This window comes from Dermacentor silvarum, chromosome 2 (assembly GCF_013339745.2).
Source record: "Dermacentor silvarum isolate Dsil-2018 chromosome 2, BIME_Dsil_1.4, whole genome shotgun sequence".
In the NCBI taxonomy this organism is placed as follows: Eukaryota; Metazoa; Arthropoda; class Arachnida; order Ixodida; family Ixodidae; genus Dermacentor; species Dermacentor silvarum.
In genome coordinates, this window is record NC_051155.1 from 215,886,068 (window position 1) to 215,910,085 (window position 24,018).

The window sequence follows — 24,018 nt, forward strand, 5'->3', positions numbered from 1 at the left end:
CGTAACAATAAATAGGCTTGAAGCTAGAGGAGTCGCTGAAGTCTGCAGATTTTTCTTATGTTGTAATGCATTCCAATACTAATTCTATAACCCATAACAGCCCACTTGGCTGTTAGAACAGCTAAGCTTATGCCCAGAATGCAAGGCAAGACTGCCAGCAAGAAACACAAAGTTGGAAGACATAAGCCATTTCTTTATGCAGCTTGTGTGTAAAATCATGGCTTACAGCGGCCCACAAAACGTGGGTAGAGGCAAGCATCGCGTATGTGGTTGCGCTTGAGCACCCAGGTGAGGAAGCGTTCGAATCCCAGGCCATAGCCACCGTGTGGGCAGGTGCCGTATCGCCGCTGGTCCGTGTACCAATAGTAGTGACTTGGATCAATACCTTCTCGCTGGTAGCCCTTGAGCAGCTCCTCATAATCCCAGATTCTCATGGAGCCACCCACAATCTCTCCAACGCCAGGCATCAACAAATCAACCTACGGCAACAAAATGAAAAGAAAAACAAGGGGGACATCGGTACAAACTTTCAACTAATGGAATTCCTGGGGATTGCTACTATACATGCTTCAGCCACTTTCGTATGCAATTAAAAACTGACACTTTGCAGCAGCTACAATTCTAAAAGCTTTTCTGACAGCTATCATGGCCAGCACCATGACTACAACACCGAAGTAACTAACATCATGTGTCACGAAAACTCCAGTGAGCTTTGGGCTGGTTTTTTGCGTAAAGCTCAGCTCTAGCTCCAACAGAGTTGGATTGTCATCTTGGGATCTTAGCTAGGTTAGTAATCAGGGCACTTGAGAAGCAATACCTAACATCATAAAGCAACAAAGAAGCAATATGGTCAAACAATATAAACAACAAATACAAAAGGCAGAAACAAGTGTCCTACAGAGTTCTGCAAGTGCCACTATTGCTTATGGCTCGTGTTACAAAACTCCAGTTCACTCCAGCAGTAAATTTGCAACCCAATCTCTTAAGTTTTATTGATGGCGTTAACTAAAAAAAATTGTCGCAGTTTCACCCGAAAGGCGAAGCATCAATTGTGATAGCAAATTAGTAGAGAGCTATACGGAGTAAGGATAGTCACGGCCGCTCGATGAAAAACACACGGTGCGGCCTGCCGCGTCGCGGCGCAGGCAATGGGCAAGAGCGTGGAAGCGGAGTTGACAGTTGTCGCCGCATTTCGATAGGAGGGCGCCAGTAGTAGGGGAGGGCTCCACGCGCGGGCGGGAAGGAGCGCGCGTTCAGCGGGTAGGTCGAGATAGTGGTTGTTTTTCTCCACATGAATCGCTCGCACTGAGTGTCACTCAAGACAGTTTGCGCATGTGTGATATTTTATGCGTTAGGAAAAATGCCGCGCAACTGTTGTGTGCCGTTGTGTTCCACGAATGCATCGAAGGACCCGCAAATACGCTACCACGAGTTTCCCAGTAACGCAGAACGCAGGGCCGCATGGCTGCGAAACATTTCCCGTGAGGGACCCGGCGGGAAGGGAACAGTATGGCAGCCGAATGACAGGTCCCTGGTGTGCGCCTTGCATTTTACGCAGCAGGAGTACAAGAAGACCGAGAAGTTGAGGATACTTTTGCCAACGGCTGTGCTGACAGTGTTCCCCGGTTATCCAAGCTACATGAGCACGAGGAGCACGCCTGCTCCTAGGAAGAAGCGGCCACGCTTGGAAATAGAAGACGATAATGCGCAGTCGCGTGCCGAGTGCTCGGGCAATGCTGCTTCAAAAGACAGGCCTGTCATTAGCCAAAACGGCTCGTCAAGTGACAGCACTGAAGCCACGACGCCCAACAACTCCGAACTAGGGAATGAAACGTGTGTGGAAATTGCATCATTTTCAGATGCATCATGTCAAACTACATTCGACCTTGTTAAACTGACAGAAGAAGCTCAAAAAAAAAAACAACGCGCTGCTTCCAAGCGAAGATCGCTCGTATGAAAGGAGCTCTGCAGAAAAAGTGGATGAGGCTGAGGAGCGCGCACAATTTTATGAAAATAACACGGACATTGCCTGTTTTATGAAGGTGCTCAGTGGTGCTGCACAAGGTGACAAGACTGCCGAGTTCGTTAGAAACCAAGTCCGCAGTTTCTCGACGAAGAAGCCCCACTACAGTGACGTCATTCTAAGGGAATGTGTAATTCGGAAGGCATGCTCCAACAAAGGTTATGAGCATGCAAGGTCCAGAAATCTCCTTAAGCTCCCTTGTCGCTCAACGCTCCAGAAATATGTAGGCCATTCAACAGGTGAAACTCTGCGTCACTTCGTTGATAAAGGAGCGGCTGTGCATCGAATTCAAGGGTCTCACTGGTCTCACTCTTACGAGCGCTTCTTGCCAACGGGGCAGGAAATGTTAATATATCTGTTGAATGTCTCTTACGCTTGGCTCAAAAACCTCTGGCCAGGAAAGTGCTGCGCCTTTGATTCCAATAACACAGTGATCCTTTTTTCACGCACGTGCAATAAAGCAATTATGACTCCCCTGATGTTCACAATGCTTTTGTTTCTAAGGTGTGAGCAACAATCATTCCGGAAATACAACCGCACCTGTCAATGAGCGACTGTCCTGTTGCAAAAATAACTGTAGCACAAACATACATTATCGAGGGTGAACAGCGCAATGGCAACAAAAGAGAGAAAACATGACGCGAAAAATCGCAACTCGCACGAGCAACCACTTCAGATAAAACTAACACTTGCTATATTTAGGTTGAAGCATCGCCGATGCACATTCGGCAGGACGATTACCAATATAGTTAACGCTATAGCAAGTTTATTGTAACACTTTAAAAACTAACAAGCGCATAGCAGCTGCTCTTTCAAGCCGCGATGCGCCGCAATAATTCCGGCGCTCTCGCTTTCGGTCTCCCCAGAGGCTCCCCTACTGGTGGCGCCGCGGCGGCAGCCCGGAGCACTAGGCGCGCCACGCAGTGTCCGCTCCACGCGGCAGGCCGCACCGTGTGTTTTTCATCGAGCGGCCGTGGGATAGTTGTTTTATCAGCTGTATAAACTTGGACATGCAGCAGCATCAGCAACGTGCAGAACTGCTGTCGACGGCGTCGGTGTTTTGCCCACGTTCGCACCGAACGCGCGCGGCGTTGGTGACTGTTGCCGGTGCCTCTGGGGGCGGCTCGGAGGTTTTCGAAGAGATCACAATGTGACACTCATCGAGCAGTGCCGGAAATCTTACCCACCTTCTCACCTCGCAATGTTTTTATATAAATATGCATTTGGTGCCGCAGCTAAATGTCGCTTCCCCTCCCTCCCTCCCGTCCCCCCACGGCCTTTCAAGTCGCGTTTGCTCTCTATATATGGTGATTGTAAAGGAGGAAAGAGACGCTTAATTCTGCAGCCCTTCAGGGAGCACGGCGCAGAACGCGCGTTTGCTCGCCAATGTGCGTTCGCTCCCCGTGAAAGCCCGTGTCCCTCGCACCCTTTCACTTGCACATACAGCGTCCGGAGCGCGGCGGCGATTTCATCGCCGTTGACGTCATACGGAACCTCACAGCGACGCCAACGGCAGAAATCCGCTTTGGAGTGTCCATATAATTGCTATCGCAATAAAACAACCTGTTAAAGGGCCCCATAGCCACACCATAGTGAGCTTGGACCTCCAGTAGTTCTAAGGCATCCAATGCAGTAGCTCAGTGACTGGCATTCTGATTCGGAGCAAATATTGGTTATATGACAGCACACAACCTGCAGGCACCACTACCACGACCTGTCATGACGTATACAATGACCTGCCATCACATCTATAACAATAACTTTTCACTAACGTCGGCACAAGAATATAGTGAATTTGTCACTGAGGCGAAGACGGCAACAGTGATGATGATGAAGATGACCGAGTACAGTATAGACCACTTATAACGTAACCGCTTATAGTTGTGGGGATGCGCGACTCTCACGCGTCCCCTGATTATTTCCCCGCATTGCTCTCGTAATCCGGCTTGGCCGCGTAGCTTTACGGCGGCGAAGTTGCAGCGTATTACGACAGATGGTGCTAGTGTTGCGCTGCTGATGCCACCTGACGGCAGGGGGGTTACGCGGGCACAAAAGGGAGAAAGCGCTTCCTCTTCGGGTTGGGGTAGGTGAATGATGCGGACGTCCCACGCATGCGCCGATACATGCTTCGCGAGACCGTTTTGCGTGGCTAGGAGAGCAGGACACCGGTATGGACGAACACGGATCGTTCGAACGCGCCACCATTCGCGTGACCGTACACGTGAACGACTAGGCGATGGTGTCGTAGCATGGGGCGAACATATTCGCTCGCTATCCGGTCACGGTGAGTCGGACTTCCTTGATTTGTCATGCGCCCATGTGAATGTTCTATTGGTAGTAATTCGGCTAGCATGTATTAGTGTATGAAAGGTGCAATAAATGCCCTTTTGCACCACTGTGTTGTCGTTCCTTTGTCCCAAGAGCATGTGTGAGACCCCACATAGTGCAGGACCGGATATAGTACGGTCTTTTCAAACTCCCGTTAATTTTCCCATAGCACTCCACGTATACGCATACCGCTTACAGTGCAGCCGCGTGAGACGAAATACCGGTTATAATGCGGCTTCCGCAGGAAAATCTCGCCGACAAGGGCGGTAGCGACCATGCTTCTGAATGAGGTGCGCCCACCAATGGGAGAGGAGATTGACGAGGGCGATGCGGAGGAGGAGCACGAGTCATGGAGCATGAGTCCAAGGGTGATAAAATCGTCGCCGCGTGCCGTATGTGCGAGTGAAAGCGTGGGGACGCGCGCCTTCACGGAGAGTGTAACACACAGCAGAGAGCAAACGCGACTTCCATCGCGCGAAAGGCCGTGAGGGTATGGGATGGAGGGAGAGGGGGCGACGCTGGGCTGCGGCACCTAATGCGTGTCTTGCAACCGGGCGCAAGGGGAACTGCCGACGCAATCTCCCACGCGAAAGGAGCAAAGCGGGAAGCGGGAAGGCAGCACGGGAGAGAGGGATGGGGGGGGGGGGGGCTTCTCCTCTGCCAACAAATGCGTTCGCGCCTGTGCCGGCTGTCGGTGTTGTCATGTGCACCGTATCTTGAACGCGATCTCCACACGGCTCTGACCTTTGTATGTGCTGTGCTTACGCCGCTCAGTTTCCGTTAGACCGCACGAACCTTCGCTCGCTGCGACGGCCGCGTTTCCCCACGCCCGCGTTTTGACAGTGGTTGTCTGCGGTCATCGAGTCTATTCATGTTTGCTTGTGCGCGTTGACACCACGCTTGTTAACTCAGTTAGTAAGCGAATGTGTCAAGTTTATGCAGCCAATAAAACTACTATCCCTACTCTCTTATAGCTCTCTACTAATTTGCTACAGTTAAACCTGCTTATAACGAACCTTCCATATAACGAATTCCTGGATATAACAAAGTTTTTGTATTCCCCGCCGTGACTCCATAGAAGCACATGTATTTGAGACCTCTACGTAACGAAGTGGCAGCTGGAGACCCCCTCGAAATAACGAATTTTCCCCGCCAACAACCTAGAGATGTCGCCCCAAATTTTGACATTTTTGCGCGAGCAGCAACCGGAAGCACCTTCTCCGCCGCAACGGAATGCGAAGCGGCGGCGTCGCATTTGGCGCGCTCGAATTCACGGCGACTGCGAGGCGAGAGCAAGCACACATGTGCGTGCGTGCGTGCCAGCGTGCGCAAGGCGGGCCTGCATCCCTCGACCCGGCGATCTTACCGCCGCGGGCTAGACCTTTCCCTCCCTTCATGCAAACCTGATCCCGCCGCTTGCTGCAGCTGGCTCAGCCCGCCAAGCCGGCACTCTCCTTTTCCTGTTTATGTTGCCGAAGGAACAAAAAACCCCTTTTTTTTCAATGCACTGGCAGCGCCACTCTGGTTACTGTACAAGCCTCTGCGCTTCACTAACCTGACACTAGGTGACACTATACGACGCCATCGTATCGCTCACTCTTCGTTTCCGATGCCTCGCGCTTGTGCGAAACACGACAGGCGTCCACGCATCTAGTACCTGGTGTGACATTCCAAGGATGAGTGCTTCGACGAAGAAACACAAGGTGTTGACCTTGTCTGCAGTACGCTTTGAAGATAAGCCCGTGCGGGCGCACACTTTTTGGATCCACATCGCCGGTCGATTTTAAGATACGGCGGCCGCCGCCGAAGTAAAGGCAGAAGCGCGCTTCCCCCCCCCCCCCCCCCTTCTGCCCCACGCGCGCGAGATTGAGTCGGATGACCCCTGCAAGCTTTCATTCGCACATACAGCGTACGACGCGCGGCGACGATGTTGCGGTGTTTGGACTTTACACGAAACCTCAAAGCGACGTCCACGGTGACGGCACAAATGCGCTTCGCAATAAAATGTGCTTCTGCGCAGTTACTACTCCGACGGCGACAGCGAATTTGCACCCCCTACCGGCAGCGTCTCCACGTTACCGGGAACTTATCTCGAATGTCATGCTTTTGTGCTCGGCAATCGGCAACAGCTGTACGAGCAGGAAATGCATCATGATGGCTATGTTGTAAGTTCACTATCGCTGGTGACTGTCGTCTGGACGTCGCAACTTGAGAATTGAACATCTGCGCACATGAGATTTTGCCGATTTTGTGCAAGAAAAATAGTACGCACTAACCGTTTGGTGTGCAATGAGCGACTACGGCTTAAGCGGTCAGCCAATACATGGGGTTCAATGGAGGCTGGGTTGCGACTACGTTTAAACCGCAATTACGCATTAAGCGGGTACGTGTTAACGATGTTTGACTGTACTATCCTTACTTCGTATAGCTGTCTGCTAATTTGCTGTCGCAATTGATGCTTCACCTTTCGGGCGAAACTGGGACTTTTTTGTTCATCGCAACTTTAGTGTATTGGGAGTAAATCTTGAGCGATAGTACATAGGTAAGCATTTCTTTTTCTAATTTTCTTGCCGAACCTGCATATAACGGAATCCTCTTTATAACGAAGTTTTGTGGGAATTTGTCAATTTCGTTATATGCAGGTTTAACTGTATCGCAATTGATGCTTCGCCTTTTGGGCGAAACTGAGACATAAAAAAAAAATTATTACTTTGTCTGCTTCATGCGAAGATCGTGGGTACTTGGACATTAACCTTTCAACGTTCGTAAATTTAAACGGATGCAAAATTCCCAGTCGCACGCTCTGATTCTTGGATACGCACGGTCTACATGTTTTGCATACGTGCAGGGCTTGAAAATTTGTTGTTTTGGTTATAGTGCGGTACCGCTTATAGTGCAGATATTCACGACTCCGGCAACTTACGTTATAAGCAGTCTACACTGTAGTAACGTACGTTCATGCTTACATTTACTTCTCGCCACAGTATAGATGAAACTGCTTGCACTTAGTGTTCTAGTACCCGCACAGTATACCAGACAGGACACATACCGACTCTGTCAAGCGGGGGTCGTCAGCACACCGCTGCATGTAGAAGGACTTTATCTCCGCAGGAAAGCGGCACAGAAGGATCGGCTACAAGAAAACAGAGTAAAATAGGGCATGCAAGTTCGCACATAAGTTTCAAATAACATATGAAGCACTCTCATGCTCAATGAGTTGCAATACGGTTTACCAGATGCATTTTTCCATTTTTCTTTCGCTAATAAAATTGGAAGGGGTATACACTTTATATTATTACTGTAAACTGGGATGCTACCAGTAATTGGAAAGGCATTTAGTCCACCAACTTTTCAAAAGTCAGTGCCACGGTGCCGTCTCTGAGCTACTTGAGCTCTCGTGTTGTACCTCACATTGAGCATGATAGCACACTCCATAGTAGAAAATCAATTAAAAATGTGCAAGTGAACACTTTTATTCTGGGAGATATTATACATGATGCAAGTTCTGAGCATAGAAACATAAATCGTGACTTCATTTTGTAAACAAAAATCATTAGCAGATCACAAAACAGGCAAAGTGACTGCAGCTGCTGCCTGCCGCTTTTCAGCTGACTGTGGGAGGTTTCAACCCTGTGACGTGGTGAATTTATCATATGAAAACCCCCTCTAAATGGAATCTTTTTTTCCTACATAAAGTAAGAAAATCAGAGGCAGAATCTGTCACAATGCCTATTCCATATTGAGAGAGCAGTACTCATTGAACGAAATTCCCCACGAACACAGCACAATGTGCATTTCAGTATTAACCTACACCTCAATTTCTCATGACGCAATAATAGTGTGTGAATATTGAATATTTCCAGCAATTCAGCTGCATGTTTTTTTTTTTTTGCTACACTACACACCGTCAATTTTTAAACTTGTGCGGCTACTCAATGTACAGTAGCTGGCCACTGAAAATTCAAGATTTTCAAGAATTCTTGAAGAAATAAGGCCGTTCACAACATTTTTTTTTTCAAAACTACCAAACTGCACAAGCAAAATCTGAAGATGTGCCTACCCTCATGAACAGAAAAAGGGATGCCGAAGCACTTGGATAGCTGTCAAGTTGCAAAGCAACAAATCCTAGCACAACCTAGCAAAGTCAAATGCAACCAAGTTGGCTGCAGAACAGCAAGACGATTCAAAGTAACAAAAATATATTCCTCTAATGGGCTTTCCTCGATGGGACAGTACCCTCTGCGGTGGCTTAGCGGCTACAGTATTACGCTACTGAGCACATGGTCATTGGTTCGATTCCTGACCGTGGGCCACATTTTTGATGGGGGGGTGAAATGCGAAAACGCTTGCGTACTTTGATTTAAGTGCACGTTAAAGGTGCCCCAGTGGCCGAGAGAACATCAGGTGAAGCCCTCCACTTAGTATAACCGCAGGGTTCTCTCGATCTCTTGTAGCCCCAGTGTTGCGTTCGGTTGTCAAATCCCATGGATCAAATCAAATGAAGGCACACTGAAATGGCACAACTCTGTAGCAAAAATCTTGAGTTAGCAAGAATGCACATTTTCAGAAAAGCAATACAGGATGGTTTAGTACATCTTGTCCCCACTGCAAGTCTCCATGAGCCATACATAATGTGAATGGAACCAACCGTCTGTGACTGCACACACGTGTATCATAACTCTCTTTCTTTTCTTACTAAAGAAATAAGTAGTTCCAACTAGTAATACTAAGCCTTTCAATCGATGATGAAAGTGTTAAACTTTCAGTCGTAGGAAGTGTAGAGAAATGACCAAATGAAGTGCTCTTAGCAAACTATTTGGCATTGTTCATTTTAGGCCCTGAAAGTAAACCTCTAAATGAAAAGGAGGCAAAAAATGTCAAGAAAGCTTTGCACACCGCATCCACTTTGTTTCCTGCCCTGAACAAAACTGCTCAAATGCTAGCTCGTCAAAAACATTTCATGCATGTGCTTTACACCCCCAACGTTTTTCCACTTGAAACACCAGCTCAACTTCAGAGTGGAAGCCAATACCACTTCAGTGACTACTTCAGGGTCAGTCTTGGTCACACGCAGAGCAGGCTGGGAGTTCTCAAGCAAGAAAGTGACTTAACAACCAAGACAAGGAACTCTGTAACAACATACCCTGTTGATCTTGTCTGTCATTTGGCGCTCCGGAAGTTCTGGAATGTCCTCGCCAAACTCATAGAAGGAGCCATCTTCTTTGGTGATCTTGTGTTCACGTAGGTACTCTATTGCCTCCGAGTACTGTAGCCTCAAGAAAGGCCGCTCTGGAACAGCAAACTCCTGCAACCAACAATGGAAAAATGAAGTGCAACATGAAACAAGAACAGCAGGCCATTAAATTTGACATTGTATGTTGCACTCAAAGGAAAAATTTATATGGTGTTATTGCTGATTACAATACGATTTAGATATGAAGGTCCACAGACGAGTCTTTCTTTTAGTAAGTATGTACATGTTTGACACGTGACATCTTGATGTACGCTCTGTTGTAATCATGCAAAAGACATGTCCCTTATTCCTCCTTTTTCATTTACACTTTTCAATTTACGCCAACAATGGAGCTGTTTCTGGTAGCAATGCAAGTCCCAACTAAGTCCAGATGTCCAATGAACTTTTGCCACTAAGACAGAAATTAACCCATGTTATCATTACTGGCTGCAACTGGAACAAATGACTCACAGGGTTGAGCTCAAGCACAATGGGAGCAGCATGAGATTTGAGGATGCGTTCACACACGCCCACCACCAAATCTTCTATCTTGTCCATGAACTCATCAAAGGTCAGGAAGGGGCACTCTGCCTCAATGTGCGTAAACCTGCAAAGCCCACCCTCGGTCAGCAACTGAACACACACACACACAAAAAGAAAGAAAAAAAAATCGAGAGAGAAAAAAGAAGAAAAATTACCAGACTGCACAGTGCAGCACAAGTGAACAGGAGGAGTTGACTATTAAAGAAAGGCCGTACGGCTGAATAGTAATAATAATTTGTAGGTTTCTGTCTTGTAAATGCACAGTGAGCTATGAATGAAACCATAATGAAGGGCTGCAGTATAATTTACACCACCTGGGCTTCTTAACATGCATCTAAATCTGAAAGTAAGCAAGCATTTTACATTCTGCCCTAGTAAAGGTGAGGCTGCCACTGTGTACGTCACAGTCTCTCACCATCACATCATTCATGGGGGACAGCCGAAAGCGCGGTAGCATGAAAGTCATGTGGGGAAGACGGATGTCGCAGGAGTCTCCACACCCACAACCTTGTGTCCAATGACAAACACTATGAAAAAAATGACTTACACGCCCACTTTACCACATAAGTTTTTTCATAATTCCCTAGATGTGGGTCCCATGAGTGATGTCAAATTGTGTTATAGTATTAATAATGCAGTTACTTATATGTAAGACCTCAAAAAGTCAACCTTGTAATTAGTATCCTTCTTTAAATAGAATGATGTCCCATGTGTCAGTGACTGTTTGCTTACAAGTGTCCCGCTTTGGCACTACACACCAGCATTTGCTTTATCGCTCGTTAAAGCAGCAGGTCATTCATGACCTAAATGTGAAAGCACCACAAGCAAGCGCCGTGGCGACAGTGAGCGGTGCTGTCGCAGAAGATGCAATACCTAGCCGTCCTAGCGAATGCTCCGCAACAAGTCGTAACGCTGGTTATACAGCAGCAAAAAGAGGCAACGTACTCAGACAGATGGCGCCGGGTTCGAGACTGCTCTGCTCGGTAGGACTGAGCCACACAAAATACATCTCCAAGAGCAGGCACAACTGTTTCCAAATACAGCTGCGAGGATTGTGTTAGGAAAGCCTGCAACAAGTGAAGGAAGAACAGTTCTAAAATAATAGCAACACAAGATATTTTTTAGAATCTCAGCAATACTCATCAGCCAGTCAGTACAGCTAAAGGACTCACTTTGGTGTAAAGCACATCCAGTGCGCTGTTAACTGATCACAAGGGAAAGTGATCTAAGCTAGAGCTATTCTTATTCCAAAAGAATGAGTTCTATAGTGTTATTTACTTCTATAATTCTGAATTAAAGGCAGTTTCACATTTTGCAATAATAGAAATGTCGGCATAAGATAAAATTATTATGAATACATTTTAGACTAGATTTAGATAAAACAACATTGTTAAACAGCATCACTGTTATACTCGCACAGCTGGACATATTGACAGCTTGAGGTTGGTGTGCCAATTGGCTATACAGTCGGCGCTCATTAGAACAGACCATAATAACCCAGCAAGAAACGTCTGTTATATCCGAAGTCTGTTTTTTCTAAAATTAGGGTTGCAATAGTAAGTGAAATGGCGCAACTTTGTATATATATATCCCTGTCTAGTGTTGTTTGATAATCGGAATCTGGAAACAATCACAATGACAATTTTAAACATGGAAATTAAAATATATAAACAGTGTAGCGAAGAAGTAGCGATATAAATGGATTTACACAGTAGTCGTACGGCACCTTGCTGCCTGCCGTTTTTTGGGTGCTGGCTGCCAACAAATGACAGTTTCCCTGCACAAGAGCACAAACTCTACTCTGCACAATGGCAAGATTTTCCTGTAGGCGAAAAAAGTCGGTTCACGTGATATTTCTGCCACTGCGGCCAGCTCCAGAAATAGTTGCATGCAGTGCACTGCTGTACGCACCCATCACCACAGCAAAGTACAATGTATATGCATCATCTAGACAAAATTTCCTGTAAATTTGGCCAATGTGGCCGATATTCTGCAATAGTTAGGCCCATTAAAAGTGAATTTTGTTGCAGGAATAATAAAGGCAGGACAAAAAATAATGGTATGTTATACCCGAAACTATGTTTATGCAGATATGTCAGATCTTATGCAGAATGGGCATGGAGTGTATAATACCCTCCTTGCGAATAACTTCCACAAGTTGTGAGTCAGCCCTCGTCTTGTGTTCTTGTCTCCATCTACGTCTTTTCATGCTGCAACAACGTGTGTTATACTCCTAGTATATCGTCACAGTGTTTGCTACAGCAATAATGTAAACTGCATACCTGTTCCCCAAAGTAGTCAAATGCAAACAGCGTTGAGCCCCCTTCCACCTGCGTCTGCACCATGGTTGGCGGGATGACCTCTACATAGTGGTTGCTAAAGAAGTAGTCTCGGAAGGCGTGCATCACAGCCGACTTGGCAGTCATTATTTTAGACAGCTGGAAAAGAAAAGGAAGCCTTGACGTTAACAACATGGTTACAAAAATGGCCTGTGCCTACCAGACAGCTTGCGGCCTAGCAGACAGTTGTCACTACATGGCTAATACACTGTTTTACTTCTGTGTGGTGTAACAACTAGTGCCATAATTTCACACTTGTGCCACCCAAACCGTTCGTTAAAGTACTGAATACTATAAGTAATACTGATCAGAAGTAGGACACTCCAGATTCCTTTCATTACTTTCTCTACCGGCTTAGCCAAATGATGCACACTAAATGATACCTTCAAAAGTCATCTATCAACAACACAGTCTATATGCACGCTTGAAGCGACATTGACCAACAACTTGAGCTTTCTCACACAAAGTCATTCGCTGGACTGTTGTCAGCCACAGGGAACCCCCCCCCCCAGAATGGTTTCGTAAAGAGCATACCTTCCAGAATGCAATACCTGTATATGTCCAAGATGATGACGAACAACAAAATAAGAGAAGGCTTGCTCGTATTTCAGTCAACAGTGACTTCAGTGTGCAAGTGCAAATGTACTAACAGGCACACAAACACTACCAATGTATTGTTAAGAGGCAGTCACCTCTGTGCCTAAGTTATGCAGGGTGCAAGAAAGATACGTCATGTTGCTAAGAAGCATGGCACATTGGATGTATGTGCCAAAATAATTTTTTAAATAAAATAAAATAGTTTATATTGACCTCAATGTGCTGTGATAACTTTCTTAGCCCTCCTCATTTTCACTGTGCCACCATTCTCAAAACTTTACAATGTAGCATGAGAGCTGACGGATGTCGTCATCTTTTTCCAACACTATGGCGTAATGATGAATTGCCACAACGAAACGATGATGAAGAACTTACAGGCAGGCGTGCATGAACAAATAATGAACTGCTCACAAGTCACAACTCCTAAATGTTCCAGAGGAGCGAAAAATTCTTGAATACATGGCACCATTATGACATGGGTGGACAGGCACATATACTGAAACATTCATTTCACTGAGCAGCCAGACCAAAGAATGGGCTTCACAACGTTTTTTTTCTCTGCAAAAGCTATGTACTTGAACTTCTGATAATTGCTAATAACTAGTTTTTTTAGAAATGCCTCTAAATAGGCGAAAGCTAATAATTATGTTGTACAAATGGGATTTAGGTGGAAAACTGCTGCCTGAAAAAACAACCAGATAGATAACGAGTGTACATTACAGAGCAATACGCTTGTTTACAGGGAGATCAATCATAAGAAATTAAAACACACACACGCACACACACACACACTGTCAACTCTGTGTTCCAGCAAGGCAATTCAAGGACGTAGCTGTTTTGCAAACACTGCTCCCTCTATTGGTTTCACTGGTTTCATTGGTTGCACTGGTTTCAACTCCAGAGTGCTAAATACCTGACAGTGAAAGCAATTATGTGTGCACCCTATCCCAGAAAAGTCAAGGCCATCCAGCCACTGATGACAATGCAAACATGGCATTTACTTTTCTGGAATAAGGCGTGCATCAACAGAACTGATTAACTGAAAAATGAACCAATTAAATACGGAAGGTAGATCCAATCAAAACTATTATTGACACGCTTTTATGAATAAAAAACTATTTGCAGATATGGCATTCTCACTGCTTACCGTGTCTCCCCGCAGTGCCAAGTGGCGGTTGTCTAGCAGAATGTCAACGTGAGATTCCTGAAAAAATTGTGATGATGCTTAATATTACCATCAACCAAAGATGAACAGAAAGCTATCATTAGTGATGACAGGTAAGCAAGCAAGAACAAACTTGTTGCTGCTGTTTGTCTTTTTAAGCCAGTTGAGAAATTTAAGCAGTCCACATTCAACATAAAATCTGACTGCTTCTCAATAAACAACTCAACAAATCAGTAACAGCGGTTCAGCCATAGCATCAGATGAAAATATGTTACTCTCACAGACAATACACTGCAAATGCAACTAGAAGCACAACAATGTTTAATTAAATTATGGGGTTTTATGTGCCAAAACCATCATCTGATTATGAGGCACGCCTAATGGGGGACTCCGGATTAATTTGGGCCACCTAGGGTTCTTTAATGTGCACCTACATCTAAGTACATGGGTGCTTTCTGCATTTCACCCCCATTTAAATGTGGCTGCCGTGGCTGGGATTCGATCCCGTGACCTCGTGCTTAGCAGCCCCACACCATAACCACTAAGTAACCACGGCGGGTCACACACAATGATGTACAAATATTGAAAATATGAGGAATTAAGCAATTCAGGACTGCCCCTTGCATGCACAATACCATGAAAATCCATATGCTGCATGCTGCAAGAGTTACAGTAAAACCTCGTTGATATGATCCTGTTTTGTACGATTTCCCGGCACCAACATTCGCGACCAACACAAAAAATGACTGAATACAGTTACGCTTCTTTTTCACTGTTTAATACATTCCAGGAAAACGCTATCTTTTGGCACCAACAATCAGTACATCGCCAAAGCGCGATGTTATGATATGTGTTCCGGCCGCTAGATCCCATCTAAACAAGAAAAGGCGCGAGGCATGCAAAATCGAGAGCAGTAGGCACCCACCACAGCAGCTTCCCCGCAGTATTAACCTGCCGGTGTCACGTGAAAATGCCGACACAGACTCAGTTTCCTATTCTGGTACCAGAACACGCACGCCCTCATGGGTTGTCACAGCTATCGTGACTATCACCTTCACCTATCTGTTTCACAGTGCGTGTAGTGTAGTGCCGTTGGAAGTGTACTGTGTGCCTTTAATAGGCGGCAACGCAAACGTGCCAATGCTCCCTGCTGCATGCAGGTGGCGTGAAGTGAGCGCCATGTTTTGCTCTGGTGGCATCATATTCTGGCATGGCCCGCCAGCTCGATTTCATTTCAGATTCCTGTTGCCCTCTCAAAACATTATGCAATAGGAAAACAACGCAGCGCATCTTGGGTCACTCTGGCCAGCCCGACACGTGTAGGCATCTTGCATCGAGCTCTCGCCAAGCAGGATCGTCAAAACCTTCCACCAAAATGTCTGGCCCGAAGATGCTGCTAACTGAGGTCAAATTCGAGGAGTGCCAACATAAGCTTGTGGAAGCCGCAAAAACAATGTGTGCCCTGGGCTGCTCGGGCACCACCAGCTCGGCATAAGTCGGTGTCTTGTGCTGTAACAATTCGCGCAACGCTTTGGATTACATAGACGTCAGACACAGTAGACTCGGCCAAATTTTACTGCAACTTCAGATTGTATGTTATTCTGGTTAGTATGTTTTTTGTGTCATATTTTACCAGAACATACGAACGAGGTTCTACTGTATACAACATCATTCGTTAAGAATGCTGTTCATACAAGAACAAGAATTATCAGCAATGGCTATTTAAATTACTGTCTATGTGCATGCAACTATGAATTGTGTTCATGCATCACTCTTATTGCATATGTACCTCAGGAGGACTGACTATTGGGCTAGTTGGTCTTGCATTATAATTAAGGTAGATTATTGGAAATTAATAACGAGCACCAAGAACAAAGTGGACAAGGACGGGCGCTAATCACACTTTGTGCATGCCCTTGTCCACTTTGTTCATTGTGTCCATTATCAATTTCCAATAATCTACCATAACTCTTTCTGCAGACACACAACAAATACCTCATTGAGAACATTGTCGATGCCTCCAGCCGGAGCATCTCCAACAAGTTCCCAATAGTCGACATGAAGCTCATGGCCACCGGGTGCCTGCAAGCAAAAGGCCACACGGTCAGTAAGCAAAATGATTACCAAAAGCAAGCAAGAATGACAAGCAACATTTATTTCAAATATTGTCTATGTGCATCTACAAAATTCTAACACGTATGAACAGCTATATGTAAACTATGTAGGAAAAGTAATTTTCTTCCAAAGTGTGATCTTTGGAATTTGGACTTAAATGTAAACTTGTAATATATTTTTGTATTTATTATTATTATTTTTATGGATTATTAACCTATTGTCTACTTGTATTTGTACTACCTGCTGGCTGCCCAGCCTTGCGCACAAGCAATATTGCTTGTGTGGGCTGGATATGTAACTGTGGTGTGAACATACTGTCACGTAGTAGTGACGGTAAAGAAAAGTCGTAAAACTGTGTATGACAAAACTGGTTGTTTATTGGGCGAACCTGTGCCCACAAAAGCAAGCTACACTCAAAGCACAACGATAGCGGCGAACACAGTCGGCGATCGGCGAAAATCTGATCAGCGGCGAAACGCGTCGGCTTTTATACCTGAGTCATCGAAGGTTCTAGATTAATCCCTGATGCCCGCGTGTCTTCCAGAAAGTTCTAGACAATTCGCGTCGGTCATACAATCAGATAACATAAGCGTTGGTGAAAACAGGCAACGGAAAGAAGCATCGATAACGTTCTAGAAACTTCCGACATAGGCGTGTCCTGCGCCGAGCGATAACGGTTAACATTTGTTAGCCGGTGGAAAGCGGCCACCGGTGAAAGATAAACATGTATACGTGTCAATACGTAATAAAGATTATCATTATTAAGTCAGAGTGCACCTCTCTCATCATTCAGATAACAGCCAATCAACGATCAATCAAAAACATAAATACAAAGCAGTTTCCTAAGTTGACCAATACTGAAGCAACAGTTTGTATTGTGCTTTGACAGGACACATTGATCTGCCATGTCTGTTTGACACTGAAGGCCACAATTCTCCTATTGCTTGCCCAATCATAAATATATCTCTGCTTCCAAGCCAAGTGTTGGGAAAAGGCAGCATGTAATGTCGTTTGAAACTCACTGTTTTGCCTTCAAGCACAGGACGAAGCTCTCCATAAAGGTGGACTGATGACTCCGTAGTCAATACAAGGGCCTCGTACGTGTGACACTGGAAGAGAGATATACGAACGTGTTGTTCCAAATGATCTGTGCACATAACTTGAAAAGTAAAGGAGTGTAGTCATCCTAACAGCTTATGAATTGCCTGACAATTTCAATAATGAAGACATTTTGTGCCTTTTGTTCACATATTAGCATGTTGATTTAGGATTTCAAAGTTCTCCCTCTTCTTCGATTAGATATCTTTTCAGAAAGCAAACCCCACCCAGATTTGGGTGGGTACATTAATAATAATTAAAAAAAAACTTGCATAAACACTGTGTTATGAAGAAAGAGAGAGAGAGAGAAATAACATTTACTATTTCCAAAGAAACTAACGCCCCAGTCCGGGCCTCCTGGTAGGCTCATACCTCCTGGCCCAGCATGTTCTTGATGTGCTGCACCTGAAGCGGCCACCATATTTTTTCAGTCACTATTTCACTCCCGATTTATACAGTTGTGCAGATGAGCGCGATTGGTGCACAATTTCCACCACTGGTATTGCTCAGAATTTCACTAGTTTATCACTTAATTCTTCTCCCCACTTCCATCCTCAAAGAGAAACAGCTTTTCCAAAAATTTTATTTAAGTCATTATTATGCTATGATGCTTGCGTCATTACATGCATCTCGTTTTTGTAAGTTAATGCAACATATGTTTATAATACTGATGTAACAGTACAAGTAACAATGTTTTGTGTGGTATAACTGGATTACATTATAAACTTATTTGTTTCTTTTTCAACATTATTAACTCACTGTTCTGAGATCTCTACACAGCAGTCTGCAGCACACATAGGAGTTACATACCAATTGGTCCGTGAGAATGCATTGGAGAAAACCCGTGCCATCCCGGAGCAGGATGAACATGAGTGAGCGGCCCTGCCTTCGTAGGTGATGAACCCAGCCAAACAGGTGTACACGTTTGCCCCGATGACCTTTTGCTTCACGGATCTTGATCTGGGTATGACACATCAGTAACCAAGGAAGTCATTAATTGATGCTCAGAGAATAGCTAACTTCGTTGTTAGCTGCTCACGTGAACTCAGATAAAGTTCACATTAAGTAAAGTGCTTGCATTTCTACTCAGCAGACACAAAATATTGACCAAACGAAACTTGTGCCACACTCATTAAAGCACACTAAAGGAAAACACTGCATGGATGTAGTATATTCTTAGATTAGGTACTCTTTAGAAGCGTCGTAATTTTTGCTTTGTGCTGAGCGATGACTTTGTTAAGGCGAAAATTGCAACTATTAGGTTTTTCAGTCATTTGTCAGTTCTTCCTCAATCCAAATTGCCCACAATGAATAATTGTCATGACTTGTCAGGAACTACTGCCTGCTTTGACCAGAGGTCCACACAGACATTTTCCCACACTTCTGTAAAACACGATAAAAAAGTAGTGTGAGGAGGCAGCCACGGTGAATTCTAGCAAAAAATTTCAATGGGTCAAATGGCATTATCTTCTTGTTCAAATTTGACAATATTTTTTTTTCTTTTTTCATTATCAATGATTGCCTACAATTTATTGATTATAAATGGGATGTCTAGTGTCATAGGAGCTGGCATTGCAATTTCACAAATCCTGAACTGCACCTACATCACTTATAGGCATTATTCACTGTAATAGTGAATAGAGCCTTATAATATAATAGAATCTATGCCTGTAGCTTGACTTAATATTTGTCTTTAGCACCCACTTACAGTTACCTAAAGAAGTAATGTACTCTTATGATTTATTTTATGAGATGTGCTTAACAATAATGAGAGGCATAGAAGTTTATTGCAATAATGAACTGACAACCATATTAAGCTGAGGACTGTAATGATTTATTCGAATGGTGCTGGCAAATTCCATATACAGAAAGAATTGAAGAAATTGTGCAGTCTGCATAACAAGTGTGGATCTAGGGTAATATCCAGAAGGAAGGGGGGGGGTGCTGAGGCAGCAGGACGTGCTACGCAACGCCTATGACCTCAGACTCAGCCCAAAATATACCATAATGACATCAAAACACGAAGCTTGGAAACAAACTGGTATACAGGTATACCATAGCATATGCCTCAATGTGTACTAACTTGATGAAGATGTTTATTACAGGAACAGGAAGAGGGGAATCATGCTGGATGAATTCCTATATTCTGTTGAGATGAGCTTGTTACTGTAATGTTTTGAGGTGTGCTATTACTAGAAGTCTAGTAATTGTCTCCCATAACCTGTCTGTTGACGACTTCCAGTTTCTTTGTTTCATAGTTATCTTGTAGTGCTCGGTTCAGGACTGCTTGAATTATGTCTTTGGCTACTTCCTCACCAGCTCCCACAGATTTGCAAGCGTATTCTTCTCGCGAGCCTTATGATCTGTTAAGAAAGAGCCCACTGAAGCCATCTGTAAGCTCTTCTGCCTGGTGTTAGAACAGTGCATAGTATTCTTAACTCAGTAGTACCACTAATACATTGTAGGAAAAACCAGAGACCAAGCTGTATCCATAATTCTCTGCTTGTTGTCTGTGACAGCCATGTACTGGGACCTTTCAGCTGTGGAATTCTCAAGTGCGACAGTACATATATGCATAATGTTCTTGAGCTAAGAATAGTACACCAGCCACACAAAATTATGTAACATAATAAAGAAAAAACACGCCTAGACAAGGTAAACTATTACTTACCTTGACCGCATCTGGTAAAGATGGATCAAGCTGTATCTTCACCTTCTTCGCTTCTTCAATGTTCTTCTCACGTCGCGCATCATCTTCGGCTTCTTTCTGCGTTCGCTCGGTGTTCTTAAACTGCTCCCGTACCCAGATCTTCCGCACCTTCTTAAACTGCGACTGAGACACTAGGGTCCACTTCTGAAAAAGATGGCAGTATCAAGTTAGCAAAATTTTCACTAGTTTTTATATGCAACGAGACGCAACTTAGGGTGCCCCATCACAAGGCCCTGTCAGGAATTTTGGTAACACATTAGAAGTTGTAAATCACTTTCCAGGAAGTGTTCCAATGCAAGAATTGTAAGAAAGGGTTCAGTAGTAGCCAGGATAGCAGATGAAATGTCGCAAGGCCATGCTGAGAAGTGGTAAGCTACTCCCCCCTCTCAAGCAGTGCCTGCAAACAACATTGGGCAAAGTAAATTATAATAATGACACCTATATTTTATTTATACACTCAGCATCTCATGTCCGTACATGTTGCAACACCAATTACTGTGCATTTTTTGAACATGCGAAGGATTACCTGAGAGCTAATGTCACGTGTGTCATGCTGTGTGAGAGTTTATTATCCCCTCCAAAAATTTCTGCTGAAGTAACAATAGTCGGAGTTCTCTTTCTTGGCATGCTTCACATCTGCTTGAAGATCTTGCAACACGATAGTGCGTATCCAAATTTTCATACTGAAATCTATTGAAACCTCAAATGAGCAACTGTTTATGAGGGGTTTGGCCAACAATGGTTTACCGCTCCTTTGGGCTCAATGGTCACCTGACCTCAACCGTAGAGATATTTTCCCTCATGGTTTATGCTAAACATTGGTCTGCATTCAATTCCACCAGTACAGGAGTGAGTAAAATAGAGGATGTCATTTGCACTATCCCTGTATATTTGATAAAGATTACAAAATGTTTTTATCAAATACAAGTCTGGAAACCATGCTTACCTCTCCATCTTTGCCATCACCGTAGAATAGAGGGAAGGGTTCTTCGGCAGCTATCCGCATCGCCTACATAAAGAATACTTTCATCAGGAGCTTGGCCAATGGCAACCAACCATACCTTAATAATATGGGGCTTTACGTGCCAAAACCACCATCTGATTATGAGGCATGCTGTTGTGGGGGACTGCGGATTAATTTGGACCACCTGGGGTTCTTTAACGTGCACCTAAATCTGGGTACACGGGTGTTTTCCGCATTTCGCCCCTATCGAAATGCGGCCGCCGTGGCCGGGATTCGATCCCGCGACCTTGTGCTCAACAGCCCAACACCCTAACCACTGAGCAACCACGGCGGGTGAACCATACCTTCAGTTTATTACAGGGAACAAGGACACATACCTGTAGTAAACTCTTGACTGGCTTCAGCTCACTGCCATCGCCTGATTCATCATCACCGTGTGCTTCAGATATATACAGTGGATCTTCTGCAAAGTCAAGGCATCTGCACATCAGCTCAGTGTGGATTATAAAACTAACATCTACTCAAATTACTGCTAGTATTAGTAGCACCACCAAAAAATTGAGGAGGAGGAGCAAGCCAAATTTTTAGAGCAAGCAGCAAACCAGAGCCCTTCACTATACACGGCACTAGACATGGCTGTTCAACAGGAGTTCATGAGGGTCAGTTTGAATGAAATATTGATGTAGCAATGCACTGAAGAAACACTACGCCAGAAAGAAACAGGGATTTGATTGTGACATTTGACCCCTAACAAATTTTACCTTTTTGCATGCTTAAGACCAGTAAGAACTAGGGCCTTCTTGAAGCCCACAAAGGAAAGACGTGATGAACAAATTTCCTGGTGGTTGGTTAGCTACCCGAAATATGTAAAAAAAAATAAAAAAAATAAATAAAAATAAACAAACAAGCAGACCACATTTTTATAGGTTCGCAGTGCCAATGCAACTTTTTAAGGTTTTTCCCTGAGCAAACACCTTTCGTGGGATATATTCACACTTTAATAAGGATGGTTTACCCTTAGGCAAGGCATACAAGCAGCAGCAAACTTGGTGCAGCAGAGACTGACAAGCAGCACTTAGTTTTTCAATCACAGTGACTTTTTCAGCGACTTTGCTGGTGTCAACTTCGCCTGCTTCAGGAAACTTTTTCAATTAACTTGTTTGAAGTGTAGTTTCAACAATTTTAAAAATAGAATTTATATTTCATAAAGCTTGATGGGAGGGCTGGCAGGTATGCATTTATTTCATACGATTCATGCGAATCTGAGTATTCGTCCTGTCCAAGTGCTTTTGCACGTGCTCTCCTATTTCAATAATGAGGCTCACATCCAACAGCTTGATGTTGGCCATCATGGACAGCACCAGAAGAGGAACCCTGTGCTAATTTCAGCTTTGTGCATCAGCAACTCAAAGAGCAACGTCGTAATATAGGTTGTGTTGGGTGATTTTAGGTGCAAGGACCCAGACGAGCATGGTCAACAATGTAAAGAAACCAGCACCAGCATTTATGGTATGTTTATATTCCTGACTGCCGTCTCTATATTCCTCAGGCACTTTCACGTGCCTGTGTTCATGTTCCTTTCTCAAATCCACTTAACTGCACTTTGCCAACAGCTTTGCTGCTATTCATGCTTCATTATATGTTAGTATTTTACACAAACCTTCCACTGACATGTAGTTGCTCTACACAGTTTGGCTGTGTTTGGGTTAGTGCAAATCAATTAGTGAAGCAAATACGGGATTAGGAAAGCATTTGAATTCAATAGGTATCATGCAAAAATGAAGTTTTGATTGTCATTGAAGCAGACTTGCACTGAACTTTTTATCACACGCAAGAAACAAAAACGTGACTTAGTATTCCAGGATTGAAACGGGGTGGGGGGGAAAAAAAAAAAGAAAGAAAATCTGCACTCAACCTGCAATGGTCAGAGGTGTCCATGTGACTGACATATAACATACTTCCTCCCATGCATGACGCATGGCAGCATCCTTTCAGTTTCGCTCACAAGGAGTAAAATTTTACATAAATGTCATGGCTAGTTACAAATGTTTACAAGCACACAATGTTTTTATATGTGTATGCACTACGTTTAACTTTGGTTGTTTGTGCTTACCAATCACCTGTCTCGACATATGCAAGTGAAGCAGTTGATGGTTGTACACGAGCCCTCCTCCCCACCTTTTTATAAATATATATGTTGCATATATGCGCATATATGCCGTACGGCCATAAGTCAAGACTCGGTCCGAAAGTGCCAGCCCTCGATCGAACCACGCAACAATGGTCCTTAAGTCGGGCACAGGGCTATTCAGCGATTGGTCGCTGAAATCAATCTCTGCATGACTGAAGTAAATCTGTCTTAAGGCTATTTTCTGTTCTGCTGTAGACAAGAAAATGAACATCAAGCTATACGAGTTGGCAGAGCACGATGCCGGCAGTTTGCCATGACAGCACATAGTAATACAAATGTACTACAGCACGAGAAGCTTCGGAACTCACTCTCCTCTGTCTGTTGGGTGGTTCCACTCATGTTGTGCGTTAGCAGGTTGTCTCTCAACTCAGAAAAACGTATTCGATCAAGAAGAAATCGTCCCTCAACAGAGGACGAAATGCCAGATTGGGCTCGTTCAGCGGCTGGCTGACGCAAGCATGGAGTGAAGTCACGTGAAGTCGTCATAAAGTTGACATAAGTCTGCAGTAATATATTCAATTCCGCTAACAAGTGTTAAAGCACGTCACAGCGTTCATAAATTACGAAATATGTTTAAAAAGTGAAATAAGCGATGCATACTGCAAACTTATTATTGCATCTGAAACTGAGCATGGCCTCTGAGATTAGGCGGCGCGCACTGTGACTACTGGAGTAGCAGCCGCTGCGGGAGCGAGTGAAGCCACCGGCGGCC

The 24,018-nt window shown here is 44.4% G+C and overlaps 1 protein-coding gene across 1 annotated transcript; it reads right to left on the reverse strand.

Moving 5' to 3' along the window:
- Window positions 1–172: 172 nt before the first annotated feature.
- Window positions 173–23,773, reverse strand: LOC119442604 (asparagine--tRNA ligase, cytoplasmic). The gene is made up of 14 exons (XM_037707546.2): window positions 23,615–23,773; window positions 21,493–21,578; window positions 21,098–21,160; window positions 20,113–20,295; window positions 18,252–18,401; window positions 17,366–17,452; window positions 16,224–16,310; window positions 14,211–14,267; window positions 12,410–12,565; window positions 11,073–11,194; window positions 10,056–10,191; window positions 9,495–9,656; window positions 7,401–7,484; window positions 173–479 (listed from the first exon to the last, which is right to left on the reverse strand). Exons 1-14 carry the CDS (start codon window positions 23,643–23,645, stop codon window positions 216–218), a joined length of 1,668 nt encoding a protein of 555 aa, XP_037563474.1. The 5' UTR covers window positions 23,646–23,773; the 3' UTR covers window positions 173–215.
- Window positions 23,774–24,018: the final 245 nt, after the last annotated feature.

What these genes read in the sequence shown, in the direction of transcription:
- LOC119442604 (XM_037707546.2), bottom strand. Translation starts at nt 23,645, where the DNA reads ATGAGTGGAACCACCCAACAGACAGAGGAGA. An exon ending in CTTTACCAGATGCGGTCAAG is followed by an intron (nt 18,402 to 20,112) that starts GTAAGTAATAGT and finishes TGTCATACCCAG; the next exon opens with ATCAAGATCCGTGAAGCAAA. An exon ending in TCGACAATGTTCTCAATGAG is followed by an intron (nt 14,268 to 16,223) that starts GTATTTGTTGTG and finishes CAATTTTTTCAG; the next exon opens with GAATCTCACGTTGACATTCT.